At 30.3% G+C, this 26,245-nt stretch overlaps 4 protein-coding genes across 6 annotated transcripts in view; 2 read left to right on the top strand and 2 right to left on the bottom strand.

The window, feature by feature from the left end:
* The first annotated feature begins 7,089 nt into the window (after window positions 1-7,089).
* LOC8275875 (beta-glucuronosyltransferase GlcAT14B) lies at window positions 7,090-11,079 on the top strand. The gene is made up of 4 exons (XM_048372108.1): window positions 7,090-7,952; window positions 8,654-8,729; window positions 8,873-8,988; window positions 10,267-11,079. The coding sequence occupies exons 1-4, from the start codon at window positions 7,349-7,351 to the stop codon at window positions 10,782-10,784; spliced, it is 1,314 nt and encodes a 437-aa protein (XP_048228065.1). The 5' UTR covers window positions 7,090-7,348; the 3' UTR covers window positions 10,785-11,079.
* A 1,393-nt stretch (window positions 11,080-12,472) lies between these two features.
* On the bottom strand, window positions 12,473-14,499 carry LOC8275877 (2-alkenal reductase (NADP(+)-dependent)). Its single transcript, XM_048372109.1, has 5 exons — window positions 14,161-14,499; window positions 13,771-13,948; window positions 13,468-13,634; window positions 13,286-13,368; window positions 12,473-12,998 (listed from the first exon to the last, which is right to left on the bottom strand). The coding sequence occupies exons 1-5, from the start codon at window positions 14,395-14,397 to the stop codon at window positions 12,617-12,619; spliced, it is 1,047 nt and encodes a 348-aa protein (XP_048228066.1). The 5' UTR covers window positions 14,398-14,499; the 3' UTR covers window positions 12,473-12,616.
* Window positions 14,500-18,624: 4,125 nt separating this feature from the next.
* LOC8275878 (2-alkenal reductase (NADP(+)-dependent)) lies at window positions 18,625-20,954 on the bottom strand. Of its 2 annotated transcripts, XM_048371576.1 has the most exons (6): window positions 20,434-20,950; window positions 20,217-20,288; window positions 19,961-20,138; window positions 19,700-19,866; window positions 19,361-19,443; window positions 18,625-19,273 (listed from the first exon to the last, which is right to left on the bottom strand). In XM_048371576.1, exons 2-6 carry the CDS (start codon window positions 20,277-20,279, stop codon window positions 18,895-18,897), a joined length of 870 nt encoding a protein of 289 aa, XP_048227533.1. In that variant the 5' UTR covers window positions 20,280-20,288; window positions 20,434-20,950; the 3' UTR covers window positions 18,625-18,894. The 2 variants fall into 2 exon arrangements, with proteins under 2 accessions (XP_048227533.1, XP_002524486.3); XM_002524440.4 differs by having other exon boundaries at window positions 20,217-20,954.
* A 1,203-nt stretch (window positions 20,955-22,157) lies between these two features.
* The window catches only part of LOC8275880 (nuclear pore complex protein NUP205), a 28,396-nt gene continuing 24,308 nt past the window's right edge, over window positions 22,158-26,245 (top strand). The window contains exons 1-7 of one of the 2 annotated variants that reach the window (XM_048371730.1): window positions 22,158-22,668; window positions 22,768-22,863; window positions 23,845-23,919; window positions 24,020-24,124; window positions 24,218-24,328; window positions 24,943-25,102; window positions 26,135-26,220. In XM_048371730.1, the coding sequence (XP_048227687.1) occupies window positions 22,528-22,668; window positions 22,768-22,863; window positions 23,845-23,919; window positions 24,020-24,124; window positions 24,218-24,328; window positions 24,943-25,102; window positions 26,135-26,220 (774 nt within the window). In that variant the 5' untranslated portion in view covers window positions 22,158-22,527. The remainder of the gene's footprint in view (window positions 22,669-22,767; window positions 22,864-23,844; window positions 23,920-24,019; window positions 24,125-24,217; window positions 24,329-24,942; window positions 25,103-26,134; window positions 26,221-26,245) is intronic. The other variant, XM_048371729.1, reaches the window with a different exon arrangement.

Here is a 26,245-nt window from a genome sequence, read left to right as displayed (position 1 = left end):
CCTTCTTTTTCAAGCAAGAACCAGACCTTGAAACATTCCTCGTAATTCTGCCTCTGCTGCGCCAAAAACCTGTGTAATTTCAAATTAATCCCATGCATTTGCTCTCCATTGCGTAACGCTGTTAAATTAGATATTAAACTTTAATTTTATCTAATTACATTTGAGAAGTAATTGTTAATAGGCCATGCCAAGGATGAAGAATTCCAACCAGCAACGGTTAATCTCTTGTTAAGCTGAACCAATTTTTTTCATCATCATTATTTTTACCGATTTGTATTGGTGATTTAACTTTTTTGTTAATAATTAAAAGGAAGGGAACAATCAATGGTAGCAATTTCTACTGGATCTAGCTATACGGGCTTTTACTGTGAAATATTTATAAAATCATAGCTAGTTTGAGATGAAATTTAAACCCATTAACGCTGCATCAATTTCAAAACTAAATATAAAAGAAAAAATTAATTAAATTGCGACTTGGATGGTCTTATAGAAAATATAAATGTCTCATCCTTTTTTAGAATTCAAAATCAAATCCTTATAGCTTGGTAAAATCACTTCAACCGCTGCGCTATCACCGTAAGTGATATTAAAACTTGAACTTTAATATTAAATTATTATAATTTGTTTTCTTATGAAGCTAAAAGAATTTCAATAGTATTAAATTGAAATATTGAAATATAATAGTAGTGGGAAATAAGCTTATTTTCAGGGATCATAGATGAAATTTTTTCCTCAAAAAAGGATATTTTCCTGCCGCTTGACAAGTGAAGTTAATGACTTTCGGCTAATTTATTACAAATTAACAAATTTGCATGTTTAGGCCTTTTTCTGAAACAACTCCAAGCCCCTAGACCAGTCTTCATTTGTCCACTGTCTTAAGAAAATAATATCTATATTTTTTTATTGAATTTTTTATAAATTTATTTTATTTTTACTATATTAAAAATAATTTTCTAGTTTTTTTAATTTATAATTTTAATTATTTTTTATTTTAATTATTTTTAATAAAATAGACAGAAAAATATTTAAAAATATTTAAAAAATAACTACACTATAAGTTTAAAAATATTTTTTCAAGAAAAGAAATTTATATAATAAAAATGATATTTATATTAGTTTTATAATATTTTTAAAAAATTTCTTTATTTTTTCTTTCTTTTCCGACGTGGCCTTGTTAACTTGCCCTGGGTCGGCGGTCACTGTACTCTCATTGTGGATCTTACATTGGAGACTCGCAGGAATTTAATCACGTTAATATCACATAACATTATAAACTAGTCAGAACATATTATAACATATGTTATATTAATTAATTAATTAAAAATACTAATTGATATATAAATTTTTATTGACCAATCATAAATTAATGTAAATACAGTATATTATAGATAATATCTTAAATCTTAATTCTGAATCCTGTATAATAGATTAAATTCATATATAATTTTATTCTCATATTATGGTGTTTTTGAAAAAAAAAAAAAAAAAGGAAAAAGGAGGATGAATTTCTTTTACGGCTTATTGCACAAATAAGCCCCTATAGTTCATATTTTCATTCCTTTCCAATTTTTTCAGTATTTTCGACTTATCAATTTATCCGGTAAACTACTGGCGAGCTCATATTGGTCATGGATTGAGAACGGGATGGTGTTCTTCTTAGCAAGAATTATTGTGTCCATAGAGTTTTGAAAAATCCAAACATCTCAGAGATAGATAGAGGCACTGCACTTTTTTTCTTAGCAGGAATGGGCTTTGATTTTCAACCAGTCCAGCACTAACTCTCCGATATATTTCTTGCCTTTTCCCGATCTTGATTTGCATAGAAATGAAATTCAGAAATATCTCGAATCCGAAAACTAGCAGTTCGCTTTGACCAATTACTAGAAAAATAAAGTTAAAATCGGAGAAGGGCAACCGCTCATTCAGCATTCTTAAGACCAAAGAGTGAGCGCGGTAATAGATACCAAGACGTTACAATATTTGTTTCAGTGCTCTTGAAAATACCAGTGTAAGTGAATAACCGATAGGTTTATTTGTGCAATAGCCCTTTCTTTATTATACCTATTAGTATGCATATCTATAATTTATTTTTAAAGGAGAAATTCTTAACTAGATTTGATGTAGAGGAGAATGATAAAAATATTTTATATGTTGTTTATATATCTCTTCCTATCATGGGCTTGGCCCAAGGGAATGAATGTTGGTGCACGTGGATCGAAAATTAGATTGGCCATTGTTTTGGGAGGGATTGAAAGTAAAAACAATAACAAAACAACAAATAAAATAAAAGAAGTCCTTTGACAGTGACACAACAAGAAAAATAAAAAAATTTCATCAATAAATGTCCTTGTCAAGGTCCAATTCAATGATCCTCAATACTCATGCACATCATCGTGTGTACTAAAAATCTGTTCTATGAAATTTCAGGTTATTGAAATTGAAAGGCTTTTACCCAATCACAAAATAGCAGTCCTTGCTAAATACTAAATCATATAAAGAAATTCATACATATGTTGTTGTGGGAAATATTAAGAGAAAATGTTGGATGTTCTATGAAAATCAATTTGGAAGTTGGATCATGATTGTAATTTATGCTCTTTAAAAAATAGATATAACTTTGAAAAAAATTTAATTACATTTACTTATTCTGAGTTTAATTAGGATAATTTAAATAGTCAATCAGAAAATAAGCTTTTTAGATTCGAGACTTAGAAGAGGTAACTTGAAAAAAAATTAGAACTAGCGATTTTATTTTCTGAATATAAATATTTATACCACTTTAAAAGTTAAATTATTTAAATAAATATGCTAAACAGAAAGAAAAAAAAAATTGTTATAAAAGGCAAGGATACTATAGGGTAGGTGAGTATTAAAGAAGTAAATAATGGGTGGTGTTCCCTCCATTAAAGCAAAACGAATTCATGAAATATAATAAAGGCCCCATTGATTCATTATATAAGTAGGTGAAGGTCTCGGATATGTTTACAAAATGTATGATTACCAATTACAACGCAATGTTTCCTAGCCGCTCACTCTCCCTTTTCCTTTTCTTATCTAATGTATTCAATGCAATTCATTTGAGACTTTGACATCCAAAGTAATAACACATAGAATCCAGTTGAAATTTTGACAAAAAGCGTTTGCTTTTAAGAGTTAAAAATTTTAAATTAAAATATAAAAATATGATCTAGATGAGTTATTATTTTTATGCTGAAAAAAAGTATAGATTTTAAACTTAAATCCTAAACTTTGAACGGAATGAATTATTATTTTTATATTAAAAAGAACCGGAGATTTTGAGTTCAAATCTAAATGAATACTTATTTTTATGCTAAATATAGAAATATAGATGATTGTTTCATATTATATATAATTTTAAATTTTTGTTAAATGCACGGAAATTGGATTCACATAAGAATATAATTTTAATTAGAATTAGTTAAAAGGATTATTATTAATTATACGATGTGGTCATGCATAATTTTGCAATTAAGTGTATATAAGCATGGGTGTTTTGATGGTATCATGCACTCTTTGTAATCATATTTAGTACACCACGAAATGGGCAGCTCACCTACCTGAATTTTGGAGAATCTTAAATTAAATAAATTTTTTTTAGAGGATTTTCAATAAAAAGATTCTAAAAAAAAAAGAGATTCTAATATACCTATAAAAAAATTAAGCCCATATTAGTTTTTATAATGGAAATAAATAAAGTTTTAAAGGAAGTGGCATCCCCACAATCAATTGACAATAATAATGAAAATTACTTCCAACAATAATCAAATGCAGCCACCTAACAGCTAACACCTTCTTGCTGTTGATATGCACCGCACATTAACTTTTATAGTTGCCATTGGCAGGCACGCACGTTTATCCCTTCAATAAACCTATCGCATTTCTTACTGATTACAAATAATAAAAAATCAAAGTTTTCACTCCAAATAGTTAGATTATTTTAAGACTTCATTCAAAAGTTTTAATATTACTATAAATATATTTTATTTTATAAATCTACAAAAATTAATTTTATTTTAATTCTTATAATTTATAAAAATAATTAAATATATGATTCTTATTTATTAAAATTTAAAATCAATAATTTTTACCACTATAAGATTTATTTGTATAATTTTAATTTATATAAATAATTTAAGATTATATATCAATTTATTGATAATTTAATTAATAGAAAAGTATATATATATATATATAATTATTTATTTATTTAAAATAATTATCTAAAAACTAGAAAAATATATTTATAAAGATAAAGTACGCAGTGATATTTTAATAAATTTTTAAAAAAATGAATGAGAATATTAAATATTAAATGGATTTAGAATAAAGGAAACTTTTGGATATTAGCACCTAAACTTTTGTTGTGTTTGATGACCATCCAAGATTCTATTCATTAAAACAAAATATGAAATCGGTAGAGTTGACAAGTAGTTGTGGTTTTATATTTATTAGGAAAAGCTAAGCAAATTATTATGTAGGTTAGTCTTTATTCATTTAAAAGTTTGTGATTTTCTTTTTTATTATTTTGAGATTTGTAATTTTTATTATTTTAGTACTCTCTTAATTAAAACTTATTCTATTTTATTTCAATAAATATTAAGTCATGTCCATTCTTTAGTATGAGAGCATATGCAAAAGTTAAACATCTAAAAAACTCATTAATTATTTATTTATTTTAAATAACTTAAAAACTATGGCATATCTCATTAAATTTAAAGAGAAAGAAAGTAGCTTAAATGGCTTTTAAGTATATTATATTATTTTTTATTTTATTTTTTTAAATTTTTTTTAAGAGACATTCTATCTTTATTTATATCTCTCTTTTTTGTTTTATTAATAAAAAATCAAATAGAGAGTATTATTGAATACATATATTTTAAAATAAATTAAAATAAAGAATTAATTATTCATAATTTAATAGAGAGGCATATAAAGAGTATTGTTAGAGATGCTTTAACTCTCTTTTTTAAAATTATAAAAAATTAATTATTTATTATTTTATATACTCAATGCACCATTAATTTTCTTCTTGTCTATTTTATTATTGTATTGGAATATGCGTAATAAGACTTGCAAAAAATATATATAATTTAGTCTAGCTAATTATTTTATTATAATTAAATCTATTAAATATTTTTTTAATTTAAGAGAACTACTCAAAACTACAGCTAATATGGAATGTAAAGAGTATTATGATGGCATTAATAAAATTAGCTTTTAATTATAAAATCATTTCCTAAGCAATTTACAACCAAATTAATAATTGAGTATCTAAAAAAAATTATAAATTATAAATTTGTTTTAAAATGATTTCATTTTGTCCCTGATAAATTAAAACCTATATTTCAACTTTATTATCAAAAGTCCACGATAGATAATTATATATTGTATTAATTAATTAATAATTTTATTATTATAACTTATTTATATATATAATAAAATCTTAATAATATTATTCAGATTGTATTAAGTAAAATAAAAATGAAGTCACAAAATTCAAAATGACACAATTAATTAAAAACATAGTTTCCTAAATGAAATATCGCCCTAACAATATAATATCTCTTATATATTTTTCCTTTATTTATTTAGTTGGATAAACATACATAATTATTTATATATTAGGATACACACATAAAGTCATAGACATCGCAAATTTGATAAATTTAAAAATCACATTTATATTATGTATACCTATTACAAAATTTATTTTATTTGAGAAAAATATAGAATGAATGATAAGTAAAATAAAAATGATAAAATTGAAAGAGATATTTTAATATTATAATATATATTTATAAACTAATATAAAACTAGTTGTTTACTCGTGCGTTGCATGGATATTATTATTATTTTGATTATAAAATCAAACAAATAGATACAATTTAATAAATTTTTTAATATTTAATATATGATTTATCAAGTTTCAAAAAATAATAGCAACCTTACTATTTTTAAATATATTTAATTTTTTAAGATTCTAATATTTTATTAATACAATAATATAAAAAATACTTTAAAAATTATCTATTAATTAATTGTAATATTATATAAATTAATATATCAATATAATTCATATTACTATCTTTTAGGATTAAAATTTATTATATAATTAAAAAATTAATTTATCATTAAATATAATATTTAAAATATTATTAAAATTGATTTATAAATTAATATAGTATTAAATTATAATTAATATACTAATTTTTTAAATAAAATTAATATCATTGTTTGATTACAAAACTATTTTATTAGTTGATATAATATTAAGATATAACTAATATGCTCTCTTTTAAGATTAAAGTCAATGTTTAATTAAAAATATAATTTATGAATCAATAAACTAATAAATTTATTTAAAAAATTTATCTATTCTATTAAAATTTAATTTAATTATAATCAATTCTATATAAATTTAAAAATATAAAATTTTAAATTAATTTATCTTCATTTAAAGCATATAAATTTTAATTTTATATAATGCAAATATATTTGAGAGGTAGTTTGGTAAGATCTTAAAACTAATGATAGATTTTAAAGGTTACCCTAAGAGGCTATTACACGTGAGTAACAAATATATACATATATGGAGATACATTTGGCAATTTAAGTAGCTAATGTTATTTCATTATCACCTATTTTTTCAGCATATTTTGTTGAAACAATTATCAAATATCCTTGCTGTTGTTTATTACCGAAATGTTTTTTTAATTTTTTTATTATTATGTTAAAATTTGAGATATCAATTGATGATGTCATAATAAATAATACCCCTTTTAATTTTTAATCTGCTAATATAACTGAATTTACCAAAAAAAGAATTATCAATAGTAATGATGTTTAACGGAAAAATCAAGATACTGATTTGTTACTTATCATCTGTCCAAAGCGATTGGGAAAGTGAAAATTATTTACCCAAACCTTTTTTTCTTTGCCTTTTTCGTTAAAGAAAAAAAGGTAATTATTATTGTGACGGTCAGTATCACGTAGCTGTATACAAATATTCAAATTTATGCTTATGGCGTGTCCCACATTAAAAATATAAATGAAATTCCCTTTCCTGACCACTCTCGACTCGGCGCGTGTAAAAGAGATTTGACATCTAAAAGACAAAGGAGTCTCTGTGAGTTCGTGTAGCACTGGACTGAGCACAGATAAGTCCATTTTTAGTCCTCCTCTTTTCTTCAATCTTTCTTTAATGACCCATTCACCAGCAACATACCACCATTTTCAATATCTTGATTCTTGATTGGTTTCTGTGACTTCCAGTGATTACAGATCCCTATCTTCTGTTTTCTGTTTTTTTTTTTGTTTTTCTTTTTTCATGGAAGCAAACTCAAACGCTAGCATCGCCATTCATAGTAAGTTACAAAAGAAGCAAAAAAGATGGTTTCTTTTATTAATATCATCACTATTACTATCAACCCTTTTAATCTTTATCACTATAACATCCTCTTCTACTCGTACCCAGTTTCTTTATCTTTATCCCCATCAATATATCACCAAAAAGAATAGTTTCCCTTTTGATGTTCCACATTTTGTGGAATCAAAACTACCTAAACCTGTTGTTTCATCACTTGCAATACCCCGTCTCGCGTATTTAATATCTGGCTCAGCTGGAGATGGTGTGAATGCAAAAAGGACATTGAAAGCTTTGTACCATCCGAGGAATCAGTATGCCGTGCATTTAGACTTGGAGGCGTCGGTGGAGGAGAGATTGGAGTTGGCCAAGTGGGTAAGGGAAGAGAAGGTTTTTAAACAAGTCGGGAATGTGAAAGTTATTGTTAGGTCTAATTTGGTTACTTATAGAGGGCCTACTATGGTTAGTAATACTCTTCATGCTGCTGCTGTTTTGTTGAGAGATGGTGGTGAGTGGGACTGGTTTATCAATTTAAGTGCTTCTGATTATCCCTTGGTGACTCAAGATGGTAATGATTATTTTTTGTTTAATAAAAGTTGGGTTCTTTCAATCTATTTTAAGTATTTTTATGTTCCTGTGATCTTGGAATTGATACCTTGATTCTTAATTGTTTTTGTTTTGTTTGTCGGGATTTTGATCTCTGATTAATTGGGTACTTATGCAGTTTTAATGGAAAGATTAGAAACGCTTACTTTTGAGGTATAAATACAATTAAGCATGTTTTTCTTTTTCAAAGAAAAGAGCTTTCTTTATCCACCTCAGCCTTTATTTAATTGCAGAAGATATTTGTTCATTGCTGTGTCATTTTTTTTCTCCTACTAATTCTGCATTCCTTTTGTCTATTCTGGATTGGCTTTGTTGATAGTTTAGGTGTTATTAGCTAGTAATTTAAGGAAGTCTCAGAGTTGATAGTAGTGTCAGGCTGCCAGCTACTTTTCTTTCCTAATTACTAGTTTTGTCAATTTTGTCTTCTTGTTTATGTTCCTGTGGAATTGGTGTATGTTACCATAATTAACTAACAAATGCCATATCACTTACTAGCTTCTGTTTCCCCAGTTCTACTGATTTCTCTCTGCATATGATTTGCTGCTTTAAGTAATTACATAAAAATCTTACTTTCCGATTATATTCTTTTTATTATATAGGAGATAGAAGGTAATTTTGCTTGCCCTAGTTTGATGGCTAGTGTATTTCAATTTTTTTGTACAGATCTGCTTCACACTTTGTCTGGCATTCCAAGAAATCTTAATTTTATTGAGCACACTAGTGACATCGGTTGGAAGGAGTATGTGAATCATTTACTCTCCACTCTTCTTGTTTTTTTTCAAGTTCTTAGTTACTGCATCCTGAGTCACTAGTAGTTGGAGCTTGTCTGCTAATGTAATATACTAAGTCTACTAAGAGATGGAATTTTGTTGTGCCCCACAGGTATCAGAGAGCTAAGCCTGTCATTATTGATCCAGGGCTGTATAGCTTGCAAAAGTCAGATGTTTATTGGGTGTCAGAGAAAAGAAGTGTGCCAACAGCTTATAAATTGTTTACAGGTAAGAGAAAGGACTAGCAGTCTAATACAATTGGTGTCCAGATAATAAAAGCAATGTTTCATTTCTAACCATTCAGTAATTAAGGCACAAAGATGCTGAACATGATGCTGATGAGACTGTCTTACTTTTTCTGTCATAATGTACACCACTAAACTCTTTTTTTCTTGATGCCACAGATGGCTCATAGTCCCTTACGAGCTCTGAGTCCACAATTATAGTCCTAAATTTGGTGCCTTACCTCCAATAGTTTTGGAATACCAATTGGCAATTTTTCTTTGCAATACTATATAAACTGTTTTTCATTAACTAATGGTAAAAGTTGTTTTTGTATTTGTACTTGTATTTTGTTCAGTAGATGTCTAGTTATAGAGGAAATCATGTGGTTGAATCTTCATGATGATTGAAGTAAGCAAGTAATTTTAGAAATCAGAACAATAACTATCTATAAATGGCTTGACTAGTGAAGTTTCTGAGATGCAACTTGTTGGAAAAAGATGAGAAGATTACAGAAACCCAAAACCATTTTTGAGCAGCTGATTCTCAAGATGCAGAGCATGTTCACGTATTGGCTACAGTTAAAGTAGTGGTATCAGTCTATCAGGCTGAAATTATGCTTTAGTTATTAAATTGTCATCGAGTTGTATAAGGACAAGCCAGTTTAAGGTAATGGGCCTTCCGCTGTTATAAGGTTTTAATTTGAGTTATGGAAGCATAAAGGAGATGCTAGGGCCAAGTGACTGAAAAAAACACCATAATTCTTTTCTTTTTTCTTTTTGTTGATTAAGAAGATTATGAAAAACAGATGAACTACTTATTCTTACAAGTCCACAGTGCATCTCAAACATTCATATTCTGCTGCTATGTTTGTTGCTGGAGGGTTCTCCTGCTATGATACAATAAGCAGTTGCTGCAGTATCTGAACCATATTGATGCTGCATAAACCACCTATGCTCTGTTTCCATGTGCTTCCTCAAATTTTTTCGGTGTAAAGGATAGAGATATTTGCCATTTGGAGCAACTACAGTAATCAGAGTAAAAATATCATCATTTCTTAGCAGCAGATACATGGTCAGGTTGTAATCATCTTGCTACTGGAGAACCATTAAGCCTGCAACACAGACAAATTTTAAAATATGTATTAAGTTGAGTTATATTGTTAGGGTCTTTCTGGTAAAATCTCATTGTTCATCCTTTTTCTAGTTAGGCAGCTGAATTATTCTATATTATACCTCAAAATCGTGGAGTTTAACCTTGTGTTGCTATGATGAATTTCCTTAGGTTCTGCTTGGATGATGCTCTCTCGCCCCTTTATGGAGTACTGCCTGTGGGGCTGGGACAACCTCCCAAGGATAGTCCTCATGTACTATGCAAACTTCCTCTCTTCGCCTGAGGGGTATTTCCACACAGTGATTTGTAATGCTGAGGAATTCAAGAACACAACGGTTAACCATGATCTTCATTTCATATCTTGGGACAACCCTCCAAAGCAACACCCTCATTTTCTCACTGTTGATGACTACCAGAGGATGGTTGATAGCAATGCACCCTTTGCAAGGAAATTTGGCAGGAATGAGCCAGTTCTTGACAAGATTGACTCTGAGATTTTGGGTCGCAGTGCTGATGGGTTCGCACTAGGTGGTTGGTTCAATAATGAAGGACATGAAAATATGACTATCCCAGACAATATCAGGACGAACAACACTGAACTTAAGCCTGGTCCTGGTGCTCAAAGGCTCAAGCGTCTGATCACCAGTATTTTGTCAGCAGACGATTTTCATTCAAGTCACTGCATCTGACACAGTGACATTTTGATTTTTCAGAGAAATAATGATGCGGAAAGGCACAGTTTTAACTTGGTCATTGATGGATCCTATGTTCCATTGATGACGAAAGACTGTTATAGTGGAACAAATAACAAGCTATAGGAACAAATGGGGGAAGAAAACTACTCCCTCACTAGAATATATGATACATACGTAGTTTTTTTTAGCTCAATTGCTAAATAGGCGATATGTAGCTCACCGTATCATTTGTTTTACATCACATATTAGATGTCTGCCAATCACAGTTTGCCACGTATTAATTCGTATATCTTTCATTAATCATATGTTATTTAAGCTGTGTTTGGTTGGGAGGATAGATTAGGGAGGATGGGATAGCACAGAGGAGAAGGATGGATGATAGAGAAAATGAAAAATTTGTGTTTTCCTTGGTTGTTGTTTGGTTTGAAAGAGATGAAAGAGAATTCATTGCTTTATAAAAATTGAATATAGAATGTGTTATAAAGTTCACTAATAACATGCTTTTCATCTCCCATAAGAAGTATTTATGATTTAAGTAAATTATTACTATTCTTTTTACTATGTAAATGATGATGAGCCTAATTATTAAAATACGGACATCAGGTAAAAACAAGTAAACTAATATATCAATAAGATCTTTTTTATCTTATTCCAGCATGTATTAATTATATCGTGTATTGAATTGTAATATATATTTTCAATTTGGTTTGACCTGATCAGTCCTAAAGAATACATTTTGAGATCCCTCTCAAAACTAGGTTTGGTATTTGTTAATGTGGTGCTTTTTACAGTAGCTTCTTTTTAAAATTCTTGCATGTTTGACCACTTCAATTGAAGGCATCAATCTGATGGTTCTTCCATATGTTAATGCAAAAAACCCTGCCTCTTACATTATAAAAAAAAAAAAAAAAAAGAAAAAGGGTAAATAATGGAAATGCTAATGGCTGGCTCCCGAGTTTAGTGTTAAATTGTTAGACTCCATTTTCATTTTTAAGTTAACCAAACATAGGTACTTCACATTAAATGCTTTTTCTTTTTTGATTTTGGAGTTCCGTGCAAGGATTGCATGTTAGTGTTCATATATGGAAGCTAATTCATAAGGGACTTCTTCTTTTCCTTTTTGTTTTCTTAATTTTATTAAAATCTAATTACTGATGAAGGACTCATGCGTCTAGCAGTTATGGTGGTCTATATTAGGTGCAGCAATACCAGCCGCAATTGCAGGGCAAGCTATTAGGATGAAAGAGTGCTGGAGGACGACAGAAGAGCTCTCATGGTGTATAAAATCTCTTTTCCTTGCATAGTTTCTTATATTTTTTTGGGGTGTTCAGTTGGAGCTCTTGTATATTCTTTTTTGCCTTATCATTATCTAGGATTTTTTTATCATGCTCACTCTGTTTTCCATGTCTGAAGTTCGAATACATTTTGATATACTTTAAGACAGCGTACCAAGTCATAGCTGACACCAAACATTTTTCAAACAGGATTAGTTCGGATGTATAGACTTCTTGTTGTTTTCCAGAGAAGACATTGTGAGTTTCTTCTGTATTTATTTCTGTATGGATAAAATATCTTTTCTAGTTTTGAATGTGAAGCAGTTTCTTACTTAAGTCCTTGCTGCCTCACTTGGGACTTCTATGGAAAGAGGAGAAATTGCTGGATAGCAAGCACAAACCATAGTATAGTCACCAACGGATATAGGGTATATATAAATATTTGAGAAAGAAGAGAATAATAGATGTAACGAGTAATTGAAGCGAGTACATTTATAATGAAAATTGTGTAATAATTTATTTATGGGTTCCATTTTTCACCTCAGTTGCAGGTTAAATTTCATCGGCAATCTTCACCATCTTCTTTCCAACATTATCACCCTTAAACAGTCCAACAAAGGCAGAAGGGATGCTCAGGATACCATCTGAGATGTCCTCTAGAACCTGAATCTTGCCATTACGAATGTAATCACAGGTTGTTGCCATAAATTCCGGATAAAGATTGGAGTGGTCAGGGACTAAAAATCCTTGGATCTTAATCCTCTTGTACACTACATCTATCATGTCTGGTGCTGCTCTTCTTCCACCTTTTGTGTACTCTGCAATTACTCCACATGCAGCTACTCGACCGAAGTTGTTCATATTAGCTGTTGCTGCTTCCAGCATTTCAGCTCCAACGTTGTCAAAGTAAATATCAATACCATCAGGAAAGTACCTGCCAAAGCATTATCAGACGAGATTAACGACTTAATAGTTACACATGTAATCCTCAATTTATTGCAACACATCTTTCAACGCTCAATGCAATTTCTTAGTTAATCCTCAATTACTTTTAGCTCGATCAATCAAAATTTTTAATCACGAATATTTTAATTTTTTGTGAATTTGATGCTTTAAATTTAACAATTTTTAACCAACACTAAAATTAATAAATTGCTTAGCTTATTAATTACAAAGTCTTTTGTTTTTAAATCAAACCTAAGCCAAAAGAAAACATCTAACCTCTTGAGAGTTAACTTCAAGTCAGTTTCTTCCTTATAGTTGAATGCATCATCAAAACCAAGCCTATCCTTTAGCAAGGCTACCTATAAATTAAACAAGATGATAATGTGAGATATTGGAAACATTAATCTAATAAATATTTGCTTGTAAAATTCTAAATCCAATCATCAGGAGAAATTAACCTTTTCTTTACTTCCAGCACAGCCTACAACATAGCAACCAATGAGTTTTGCATATTGTCCCACCAAATTTCCGACTGATCCACAAGCAGCTGATACAAACACTTTCTCTCCTTTCATGGGCTTGCATATATCAAAAAGTCCAGCATAGGCTGTCAGCCCACTATATCCTGTGACAATAAATCAAGGAGTTTGAACCTCTCTGGTAGTTTAAAAGGGAGATATTTCACTATAAACTGTGATTTCCCTTTTCTGTTTCTGAAAAAAGATTTGAGAAAACAAAAAGGAAGGTAAGTAAAGTCTTACCAAGTATTCCTACATGGTGTGACAATGGTAAGCCAATGGGGTCCAACTTAGTTAACAAGCCAGGTGATTTTCTAATACTATACTCTCCCCAACTTATAAGCCCCACAACCAAGTCATCCTTTTGAAACTCAGGATTTCCAGAAGCCACAACTTTTGCCAGACCACGAGCTTCGATGACCTGTCCATGCAAAATTATACAACTCTTTAGAATTTAACCAGCGTGCCACTAGACTAAGGCCAATCAGTATAATCCTATATGAGTTTGATAAAGTGAAAAAGACAGAAGAATAAGAGTTATAGAAATAAAAAGTATAGGTCTCCTATGAGCTGAAAGTTGCGCAGCTTCATTAATGTTTCTACTTAATTTAGTGGAAACATGTAGTCACTTACATGGCCCGGAGCAATTGGACTTGCAGCATTTATGGCCTTGTGAGAAGAGCTATAACTCTTCATCCGGTTCATTTGATAAGGATCTATTGATACATAGAGATGTTTCAGAATTATGTAACTGGAACCTGACTCGACTGATGAGAGATCAAGAGTTTCAGCTTTAAGCTCGAAGTCGGACTCTTTTGGTGTGCCTTCTATATGCCTCTTTATAGTTATGAATCTGTTCCTCACTTCCATTCTTCTGGTGAAAGATGAAGCTATAGCAAGCTGCTCCAGCAAATCTTGTAAGTGTACGACTTCCAAATTGTTTTCAAGATGATAAGTGGCTATTGGCTGCCGTTGCTTCTTAACAAATTTAGATAAGGAAAAGGAGAAATGCTCATTTTTGCCCTTAATGTTTGGGTTTAGGAGCAGATTTGCCCCTCAACTATTCTTTGGACCAAATAAACTGTAAATCAACTTTAGATTTCCTAAATCAATTCCATGTCTTATTGTATTCTCTTAAAATCCAACTATAGACAAATACATCTTTAATTACTTCAATCAAAATTGCCAAACATGCTGTTCTTATATCAAAACTTGATTTTATGCATGAAGTTTGACGAGAAAACAAGAAAATTTTTTTTTGTTAAAACAATTACTGAGAAAAATTCAGAGAACATTGACGACACTCAAGTCACCTTCGCTTTTTATACTATAGGTTATAACTCAGTTTGATGCAGTGGACATCAATACAATTTGTAAGTTATGCTTTTTAGAGAGAAAGAGAGATGACAGTAATAGAGCATAAACAGATAACAATATAGATCAAGGGTCTGAGATTTATGTATCCAGGAATTGATGAACGTCCACCTGGCATGCGACCGATGTATTCTTTTTTAAGTGGGTTGGTTTATATTGCAAATTTAGTTTAGTTATAGTTGGCTGTTGTGGTAAGCAAAGAAAATAATTTCGTCGCTATAGTAGCTAGAGTATGGATCTTAGCTAATTAGCTAACCAGTGACCGAAAATTTCGTTGCTAAGAAAAACACAGTGTACTATTTAGTAACGAATATTTATGTTGCTAATTGTTTACAAATACATTTCCTTTATCTAATTAACAACGGTTTAGTGATAAAGTTTTGTGACGGCCGTTGTCGTACATTATCCTTTCACTATATTGATATTTTATAATTCTTTTAATAAGTTATTTTTAGAGCTGCAAATAAACCTAGCTCGAGTTTTATTTTCGAGCTCGTTTATTAAACGAGTCGAGCTCGAGCTTAGTAATGCTCGGCTCGTCTGAATTCGTGAGCTGGCTTGTTTAAAAAGCTTTTAAACTGGTTCGTGCATTAGCTCAATAAATAAATAAATAAATAATATATTTGAATCGAAATAAATAAATAAATAAATAAAATACATCATAAAAATTCAATTTTTATTAAAATAAAGTAACAATATGTAATAACAAATTAGATTTTAATTATAAATACTCTAATTGAATAATTTTAGTGTTACTTAGGCAATTGCTAGTTTAATAACATTGTTAATTAAGTTGATATTTGATTATGTACATTTAACTATTATTAATGTCTTATCAAAATTTTTTATCATAAGTTAATTTAATTAGAATAATCAAATAAAAACTACGTATGAAAATAATATAATTTTGTGTGTAATATAGTAAATCAACATAAACTACGTTGAAAACAGAGTTTCGGTGTTGAATAAACAAACATATATTATGTAAATGCGTAAAGATATTATGCTAGAACTATATAGTTTTAGCATTGAATAAACAAACATATATTATGTAAATGCTTAAGAATATTTAGAAATTATAGTCTGTACATTTGTAATTAATGAAGCACGAGTAAATATTTTTACAATATGCTTAATGTAAAACTTATAAATAGAGTAAGAATTTTATAAATTAACATAAGAAGTACTACAGTCTAATTGATAAAGGAAAAGTAATTGAGTAAGAGTTGCTATAAGTTAACATGAGGAAATATTTTTGTAATATGCTTAATATGAAGCTTGCGAAACTAGGCTCGACTTATCGAATTATAAATGGATTTGAAACTAGTTTGAGATAGAACTTGATTTAATTATTCTAATTTATGAATTTATATGCATACATTGCTTTTGTGTATAAGTTATTTATAATTGTAAAATTTACGACTGCATATTTGGTAAAATCAAGTTTGCTTAATGAGCTTGAAATCGAGTCGAGCTGGAGCTTAGCTTGTTTATATAGATACCGAGTTAATAATGAGCCGAGCTCGAGTTCAGCTTGTTTATATGCACTGTCGAGCTAATTACAAGTAGAACTCGAATCGAGCTTAAACATATCAAAATTACAATGAGCCGAACTCGAGCTCTAAAATAAAAAATTATCGAGCTCGAGCTCAGTTAAATTTTTATGAGGCAAGCCTGAACATTGAAAAGTCTGGCTAGACTCGACTTGACTTGTTTGCACCTATAATTATTTTTATACCATTGTAGAAGTCTATTTATAAACTACTTAAAGTTTGAATTGGATAAATAATAATACATATTTTTTACTAGAAGTCAATTAATTTATTTTTAATCTATAACATATATTAAAAGTATGAAATGGATGAGAATTTTTGAACTGACTGAGATATTCTTAGAATTAGTTAGTAATTACTCTAATACTATTGTAATTCTATATATAATTAATTTAGTTTAATTCATTCATAATCTGAATATAATTAATTAATAATTAATTTAATCTTAATTTTATATAATTTTATATGTATTTTTAATCCTTTATAATTCTACATATAATTAATTTGATTTAATTCATTTTTAATTCTAATATAATAATCTAATTCAATCCTAATCATATGAATAATTTTATATACATTCCTAATTGTATAAAAAATTGATGAGTTATTATATTATACTATATATAGACCTATGAAAGGGATCCGATATTTACCTTTAATTGGCGACTATTAAAAAAATTAAAAAATATTACAAAATTTATATTAACTGTATTTAGTATAAGTTCAAGGCACATAAGGGCTGCAACCATATTTCTACTCGTGATCAATCCATAGATACTGATAGAAAATAAATAGATATTCAAAATGAGTATATATTTGAGCATAATTGACCAGCTCCTTATCAATTTCGATTTATTTAGAAATTGAAGACAATAGGTGAAAAAACAATAAAACACTTTGATTTTATTTTATTGATATATTATAATTTGTGTGTTTATTATTATTATAATAATTATTAGTAGGATTATTGTAAATAAATTCCTTCAAGTGATTAATATTATTTTCCTACATTAAAATAATTATACATCAAAGTGTATATATATATATATATATATATATATAATATTGAGATATTTTCAACTCAAGAAACTTATTTTTTTCTTTTTTATTTGTAAATTTAAAACAACGTATCAAGTAACATGGAAGAAAACATTATCTTTTTTCTTTTTATCACGAGGAGGAGAAAATGGAAATTCAAATTTGAGACCACCGGCCAAGCTTTATAAAATTCTCCAATCAAGCTAAAGACCTAATAGTAAATTTTTTAATATTTATTACCATATAATATTTTATGTTTTGTTTCTTTTATCATGAAAATTTAAAATTCATCTTTTCTTACATTATTTTCTTAATTATATTTTTTAAAAAATAAAATTAATATTTTTATGTAATTATAACCATATTACCATTAAAAATTTATATTATAAAATTAAATAATTTAAGAAAAAGTATCAAAACTAAAAAAGGAAATTTCTCATATTTCTTATTCTTGAACATGGAGATATTGTTTTAATATCTTTTATTAATTAACTATTAAAATAGTATAATTAAATTGCTTTAAAAAATAAATAAAAATATATTCTTCATAAATAATAATAATTTTAGTATATATAATTAGATAAAATAAAAATCTAATAAACTTAGTATTGACCATGGATTATTAAATCAAAGTACATTAAAAATTTTAAAAATTTAATACTTTTATATTAATTCGGATTTACTTGATGTCAAATTGTCTATTAAATTTGTAAAGTACATGATAATACATATCATATTAAACCGAAAAAAAAAAAAGAAAACTCCCAAAATAGTTAATAAATTACATTATATACTAACCTATGCAATATTTATATATTATTATTTTTATAATAATTATTTACGCAGATAATATGCTTGAGGGTGAAAATTAATATTTTTAAAAAGCATGCCATGAGGCACATGGCATAAGACAATGTATAATCAAGATCTAATATCATATCAAATTTCAAAGCAAAATAACATTATATTGTAATATCAAATTTCAATGTAAAATTCATTAATATTATATTGTAATGACTTGACAGATATAAAAGTAGAAGTAAATTCTCATCCAAGATCCAGGATAATAGAATTTATTTTTTATTCAATCATATTTGTAATTGTGCAATGATCCAAATAAGAAGCTGGATGATTTGTGTAACAAATATTTATTGACATTCTGATGGCTATTTATATGCAACATGTACAAGTTTTCACTGAACATTGATAAACATAAGCTTTTCAGTTTCAGACGAAAAGATATTGCAGTTGCAGACAATGGCCACAAAGATTATCAGCAGTTATTTTTATTGGATTTTCTGATGAAATAGTTGACATGGAACTCAACAACACAACTTAATTAGCCAACAAAAAACCCACAAAATGGACTGGAAAATTTTGTAGACTTGCAATCAAACAATAACTACTCTGCTGCTAATTGAACCATCTTCTTCCCAATGTTATGACCTCTAAAAAGTCCAATTAATGATGTGGGAATGCTCTCTACACCAGTTGAGATATCTTCAAGAACGTGCATCTTGCCAGCACGAAGATAATCACAGGTTGTTGAAATGAAATCTGCATATACATTCATGAAATCAGCAGCTAAAAACCCTTGGATTTTGATTCTCCTGTACACAACATCTATCATTTCAGGTGCAGCTTTTCTTCCACTATCTGTATACTCGGAAATCACTCCACAAACTGCTACCCTACCGAATATTTTCATATTAGCTATTGCTGCCTCTTGCATTTCAGCCCCAACATTGTCGAAGTATATGTCAATCCCATCAGGAAAATACCTGGAGCATCAACTGCAAGCTTTAGAAAACTGGGGAAGTTGATTTATCTTATCTGATTGCAATGCTGTCGAGGACATATTCACTAACCTTTTGAGAGTTGCTTTCAAATCAGTTTCTTCTTTGTAATTGAATGCATCGTCAAAGCCAAGTTTCTCTTTTAGCATTGCTATCTGTACTTTACGAGAGTCAGAGCCAATTTGACATAAAAATAATAATTTTAAGGACCCTTTTCTCCAGAAAATACCATTTTAAATGATGTCATAAGAAGCATATTAGTTATGCTGTTTTGAGATTTCAAAATAATCAAACATGTCAAATCATCCTTCAAAATTATCGTCAATGGCTCTTAATCAGCCAATTTAATACTAGTGCCAACAGCAATGCCAAAGAAACTTCGGCAAGTAATAAGAAGGAAAATTATTAGACCTTTTCTTTGCTTCCGGCACAGCCAACAACGTAGCAACCGAACAGTTTGGCATACTGTCCGACTAAATTTCCGACTGATCCTGAAGCAGCAGATACAAACACTTTTTCACCCTTCTTTGGCTTGCATACTTCAAATAATCCGGCATAGGCTGTTAGTCCACTAAATCCTGTAAAATAAATCATATGATATCGAAAAATTATTTCTATTATGAATTTCATTTGCAAACCAAATAAATTCTTTAATTAATGATTTTGCTATACCTAGAATGCCTACGTGGTGTGACATTGGAAATCTCATAGGATCAAATTTCCTTAGCATGGCACCGGGTTTGATTACACTATATTCTCCCCAAGTAATGAGTCCAATAACCAAGTCATCCTTTTGAAATTCAGGATTCCCTGAAGCCAAAACTTTTGCTATTCCATAAGCATCAATAACCTGTCAAAGAAAAATAAGATCAGTCTTTTCAAGATTCATCACAGATGCTCTCTAACTATCGGAACTGACATAACTTACATCTCCAGGATTAATTGCAGTTGCAAAACTGGAATGTGTCTGTGATGAACTCCGACTCTTCATTCGGTTAAGCTGGTAAGGATCAATGGAAACATAAAGATTTTTAACAATAACATCATTTGATCCAGGCTCAAGCAACAGAGAAATAGCTTCAGATTTGAGCTCAAATTCACTCTCTTTTGGTGCACCATCTATATACGCCTTGGTTACAACATACCTATTGGTCACCTCCATGCCTTTTACTCTCACTCCTTGGTTTGGGAAGCAGCAATAAGATAGTAAAAAGATTTGGGTTCACCGATTTGTCTTGGAAATTTAGGTTTCATTTATCTTGTTATAATCCCAGAAGGACAAGAGATGCTGCTGGCGTTTTGCCAGAGGGAAGAAAGTGACAAGATAAGCATCAAATGTGCTAAAGGGACTCTGCAAAGTGGAGATTCTCAAGCTATTGAGACGACCAAAGAAGCTGCTAAACGTGCATCAGTTTTTAGGCAGGGCGGTTGCCTTAATTCTTTTTATTTATTTTTTTTGTCAGAAGCCAAATTGGTCATGAGCTGCCTCCACAATGTCATCATCAATTTTTATATGTAGAACTCTCTCCTAGTAAGGTTTATTAATTCCATAAATGATTATTTATTTGGTTCCTCTCTCTCCACTTTCTACACTTGTTATAGAAATATAAAGACTAAAGAGGCCCATCAAACTTATTTTCTGTAAAAAATTACAGTCTTGAGGAAAGATCATCATTGCCGTCCGATTGTCCTATTCCTATACCTGAATTTGCTTCGATCAAGATTCATTCGGCTAGCAGGTGATATATATATATATATATATAATTTTGTAATTTATTTATAGGGAAAAGTTGATATTAATATCCCATGCTTTAGGAGTTTTGCACTTCGAAAGTTGTAAACTGTTATTTAAATTTTAAGATATTTATGGCATGGTTATAAAATATTTTGTAATATAAAATTTATTTCTTACTAAACAATTCCAATTACAAAAATTTATAAAATTAACTTTACAAAATTATCCATAAGTCGAGCAATATAGCTTTTGTTGGAAGAGATAAAATGGCTGGCCTGGGAATTATTGGAAGAAACTTCGCTGGGCAACTAGGAAGTTATGCAGTTCTGCTCTATCTGCAGAGCTTTGGGCTACTAAAGAAGCGGTTTGCTTGCCTCGAGAGAGGGTTTGTGGCATGGTTATTGTTGAGTCTGACTCGAATATTGCTGTGGGAATGTTGAACCATGGCTATCCTGTGGATTGGGAAGTCAAGGCTATTGTGGAGGATATCTGGGGGATGCACAACTCGCTTAGGAGCTGCTTCTTTCATTTCGTGTTCGGAAGTGCTAATCTACCAGCGGATTGGGTTGCTAAAGCGGCGAAAAACAATGGTTTCCCTTGTATTTGGCATCATTCTATGCCCAGTTCTTTGTGGATTCTTGTAAACTCTGATGTAACTTAGTGTAATTCGCCCTCCGGTTAATGAATTCCAGTCTTCGTTCAAAAAAAATAAAATCTCTTCAGCCTTCAGCTGCAGCATCAAACATTTGTCTATTAAAAAGAATAATGATTATTTAACCATCAGATTTTATCTAATGATAAGACATTTAGTGTCAAATATTGAAATATCAAGTTCGAAACTTTCTCTCCTAAAATATAGTAATTTATTATTTATATTATAAAAAATATTATTTTCTTTTAACACACTAATATACTAACATAGTAATTATATCTATTGCAAAAAAAAAACTATGCTGGTTTATTATAACTATTGAAGACCAACAAAATAAAATAAATGCATTCTATATGTACGAGTGTGTTTCACTTTATAAATTACAAACTTTTGAAAATAAAAATTATTAATAAAAGAATTCTTGTCTAGTTAGCTACTGTTTGTTTTATATTTTCATTGCCATAACTGTTACGGCTTTTCCTAGCGGAGCCGCAGCCGCAGCCGCAGCCGCTACTTGTCGAGGCAAAAAGGTTATTAGATTTCAAAGAAAAAGAAGGCGACATATTTTGCAGCGCATGCGGCAACGACGCGACGTCTGCTTCGAAACGACGACTCGTATTTACCCACCTTCCCAGAAATAAACAGGAGCTAACTAGCTGGCTTAATGCCTGCTATTAGGGGTTATCTAGGGTTTTGATCACTTCGCCATTCTTTCTGTGTGTAACTTCGGAGCCAACAACTTTCACTCATTATTTCCCGCCTAAAAATTCATATGCTATAACAGTAATAATAATAATAGTAATACTCTTTTCTCCTATTAAGCTAGGGTTTCAAAAACCCAATAACAAGAAAATGGTGTCTCCAAAGCAACTCCATTCGATAGTCGAATCTTCTTTATTCAGTTCGTCGTCTCCGTCACCGGCGCAGAGAATCGAGCTCTTGCACGCCCTTCGAAGCTCTCTCCCTTCTCTCCAGAACCTTCTCTCCTACCCGGTACCGTACCACTTTTCATTTTTCTCATCTTTTATATGCATTATTTAGATTAACTTGTTAATTTTCTTTTTATTTTTTTTTATTTTTTTCATTTGGTAGCCTCCTAAACCTTCGGACCGTGCTCAAGTTCAGTCAAAAGAAGTTAGGTTACCAGATTCACCGCCAATTCCATTAGATGATCAGGATGTTCAGATTGTAAGTTTGTCTTCTTTACATTTGCATTTTGTTCAATTATGCTTGGTCTTGTCTTGGTGTTGTTTTGTCATTCTCCACTAGCTGCTTGCAAGTCAATTTATGTTTATAACATGTTTATTTTAGTTTTTTTTTTTTATTAACAACTTAATTAGTCTTCTTGAATATTAGGTCAACGTTTTACATTTTATGTTAACCATGCACAATTGGGTGCTTCATATGTAGATTTTACAAAGTAAGGGATTTTCGTAAGAAATGGAACTTAATGCATCAAAATGACCTACTTAAAAAACTCCAGCTATCTGTGTTTCACTGCTCTAGAGACCCTTAGATTTGATTCTTGCACGTTCTACTTAACCATAAGAGCCGATTCACAGTTTTGGTTATACCATTTCCATTAAGCAATCGTCTTATGATGCTGAACCACACAATGTTGTATTTTTATTTGCATGTATATGGTCTAACATGATTGATATTTATTAAAATCATCTAAGGTTTAGTTATTAAAATCATCTAAGGCTTAATTGTTGATTGATAACTAGATGAAAGCCATACAATAAGTCCCTAACCAGAGTCTTTTTCTTTTTTCCTATTTGAAAAAAATTCTTTAATCAATCAAGGACTTACAGAGTGGGTTATGGCCATCTACGTTAGGATTGAACAGAGACTATATAGTAACATCTTAGTGGTGCTAAGTGCTGAATTCTGCTGTGTGATCAATAGATGTGCTAGTGCATCAATGTGCTAGTCCTCTGCATTTTCCCCTGCACTAGGTCAAAAAATAAATATTTTTGTTTTGGTAGCTGTTTCATTGTTGATATGAGTAATGAAAGTATGTAACTTGTACTGAGACGTCCAGTACACTTGATAAGTTATGCGATTTTGCAATTCCTATTAGTAAAGACCTTGATTTTTTAAGTATCTGAAATAATATCAGAAGTTTGATTTGCATTCTCTTTTCTTGCTCAATTTTGGTTGATATAGGCTTTGAAATTGAGTGATGACCTCCATCTCAACGAAATAGATTGTGTTCAATTGCTTGTTTCTGCCAACCAAGAGGTGGATCTCTCTTTTCTTTCTTTGTTGAGTTTATACTTAAGGCATATGCATCAGAAATGGAATCTTATTTCTGATTGTCAATTGCTCTTCTTATTTGTAGTGGGGTTTAATGGGACGAGAGCCATTAGAAATTTTGCGCCTTGCAGCAGGACTTTGGTACACTGAGAGACGGGATCTTATAACGGCTCTATACATTCTTTTAAGGGTATCTATCTCTCTTCCTTTGTGCGCGCGCGCCCATGCACGCCTTTAATTCATCTTGAAACTCTCTAAGATTATTGAGCCACTTTATTTGCAGGCTGTTGTACTTGATCAGGGACTTGAACCGGACCTTGTTTTAGACATTCAGAAGTGTCTAGAAGATCTTATAAGTGGCGGGCTTAGGCAGCGTTTGATTTCTCTAATAAAGGTTTGAACCTATATGATGCTTTCTGTCATACTATGCCAATTTGGATACGAAATGATCTGTTTCTATGTACTTCTAATGCCTAGGGTGTTCACAAAGGCCTAAAAAGTTTGGTGCTACATAAAGAAATGTACTGGACCTAAATGAGAAGTGCTCTTTTCTTCGCATTGAGTTTGCATTTATGTGACTTAATTATGCTTCCTGTAATGTTCCATTAGCACATTAATATGGTGGAGTACTGTTGCTTTACTTAATCCTGTTTTGGCTAGAATTAAGCAACTTGTCTTCTTCAAAGTTAAGGTTATTGATCTATTATAGGCCTTTTAACTTTTCAAAGTTAATTATTCACGAAGTAATAGTATTTCAGAAGAATATCTGTACATGCTAAAGTATTGGTTCTGATGACTTTCTTTCTAGTTCTTATTAAGGTTATTAAGTTGTTCTAGTGGTACAGGTACCATATATTTTCTGGTGATTGAACAGCTATCTAGCTGTTGCTCACTTAGTTTTTGCACAATTCATTGCACAAGATTTGTACCTGTATTTTGGCATTGTAGATTGTTAGCGTTGTATTTTTTGGTGATTTATGGAGCTAGTCGATGCCTGTTCAATTCCAGGAACTCAATCGAGAAGAGCCTGCCGGTTTAGGTGGGCCTCTATGTGACCACTATGTCCTCGACTCTAGAGGTGCTCTTAGTGAGCGGCGAGCTGTGGTTCATAAGGAGAGACATTTGCTCGGACATTGCCTTGTCCTGTCTGTTTTGGTTGTGCGGATAAGTAAGCTGCTAAGCACTTTCTTAGCTGTCTTTTATCTATTTTTATTTTTTTATTATTTGGTTATTGTGCGTGATGCTAGTTCTATAGTTCCATATGATTTGTCTATGAAATATGGTGTATTGAATGCAGTGCTTGACTTTTCACCTGATGTTTAGTATACTATTTTGTATTGGACTTGATTAAGGGAATGGGGATGATGATAGAAGATGATACTGAGAAACATTTGGTGTGATTTAGAGAGTAAACTGAAAATGAAAAGTTGTGAATATGTCATAACAATCCCAGTACAACCTTAATTAATCAAATTGTTATTGTTTGTTTTGGTTGTCATACAATTTGGACAATAGCTACTGGTGTTCTATGAATGCTGGTCTGTAAATTTCTTCTTTTTATGTATGAGTTTTGTGCAACTTAACCAAAATCGTATGTAGAAACCTAAATCCCTAAACTAGATGAATTCGTATCAAATGGAATGAGCCATAGAATGCAGACACAAGAAAGAGAAGAAAAGTCTAACCCACACAATACTGTAAAAGCTTAAGAATATGTATTTGTGGATGTGCCTATGTGTTTGCTGAGGCTATACTAAAGGATCAATGGAACATTACTTCACAGATGTCTTCATAGATTAAGTTTTCGTGTTTATATATATTCACATATATGTAAAAGGTTTATGGGCAGCTGGGTTTACACTTTATAATAGATGGGAAACATGCAAGATAAATCACCATTTACCAACGGAGGTAGCTAATTTGTATTATTTGTTATCCCTCCCCTAAATTTGTCTTTATGAAATCCATCTGGAGTTTGGACCGTATTTAATTGGAATTGTTGCATATCTTGAACATTGAATACAATCCAATAAGTATGTGGAGCATTTGATGGTGCCCTTGTGCATTTTTCTGTTCTTTTTCTTATCTCTTTCTTGATGGATAAAAGTGTGATTACGAGCTTTTAAGTACAAGATCTACAAATGCAATTATAAGAAATGAGATTGATTATTATAACAGCTGTAATATTTGCTTTTTACAGGCTCAAAAGATGTAAAGGATGTTATCTATACCTTAAAAGATAGTGCTTCTGAGCTTGTGGAGGTCAATGGCACTCTAAAACATCAGGCATGTCCTTGTTTTCTGTTGACAG

Source organism: Ricinus communis, chromosome 3, assembly GCF_019578655.1.
Source record: "Ricinus communis isolate WT05 ecotype wild-type chromosome 3, ASM1957865v1, whole genome shotgun sequence".
In the NCBI taxonomy this organism is placed as follows: Eukaryota; Viridiplantae; Streptophyta; class Magnoliopsida; order Malpighiales; family Euphorbiaceae; genus Ricinus; species Ricinus communis.
This window is presented reverse-complemented; position numbering and strand designations above follow the sequence as displayed.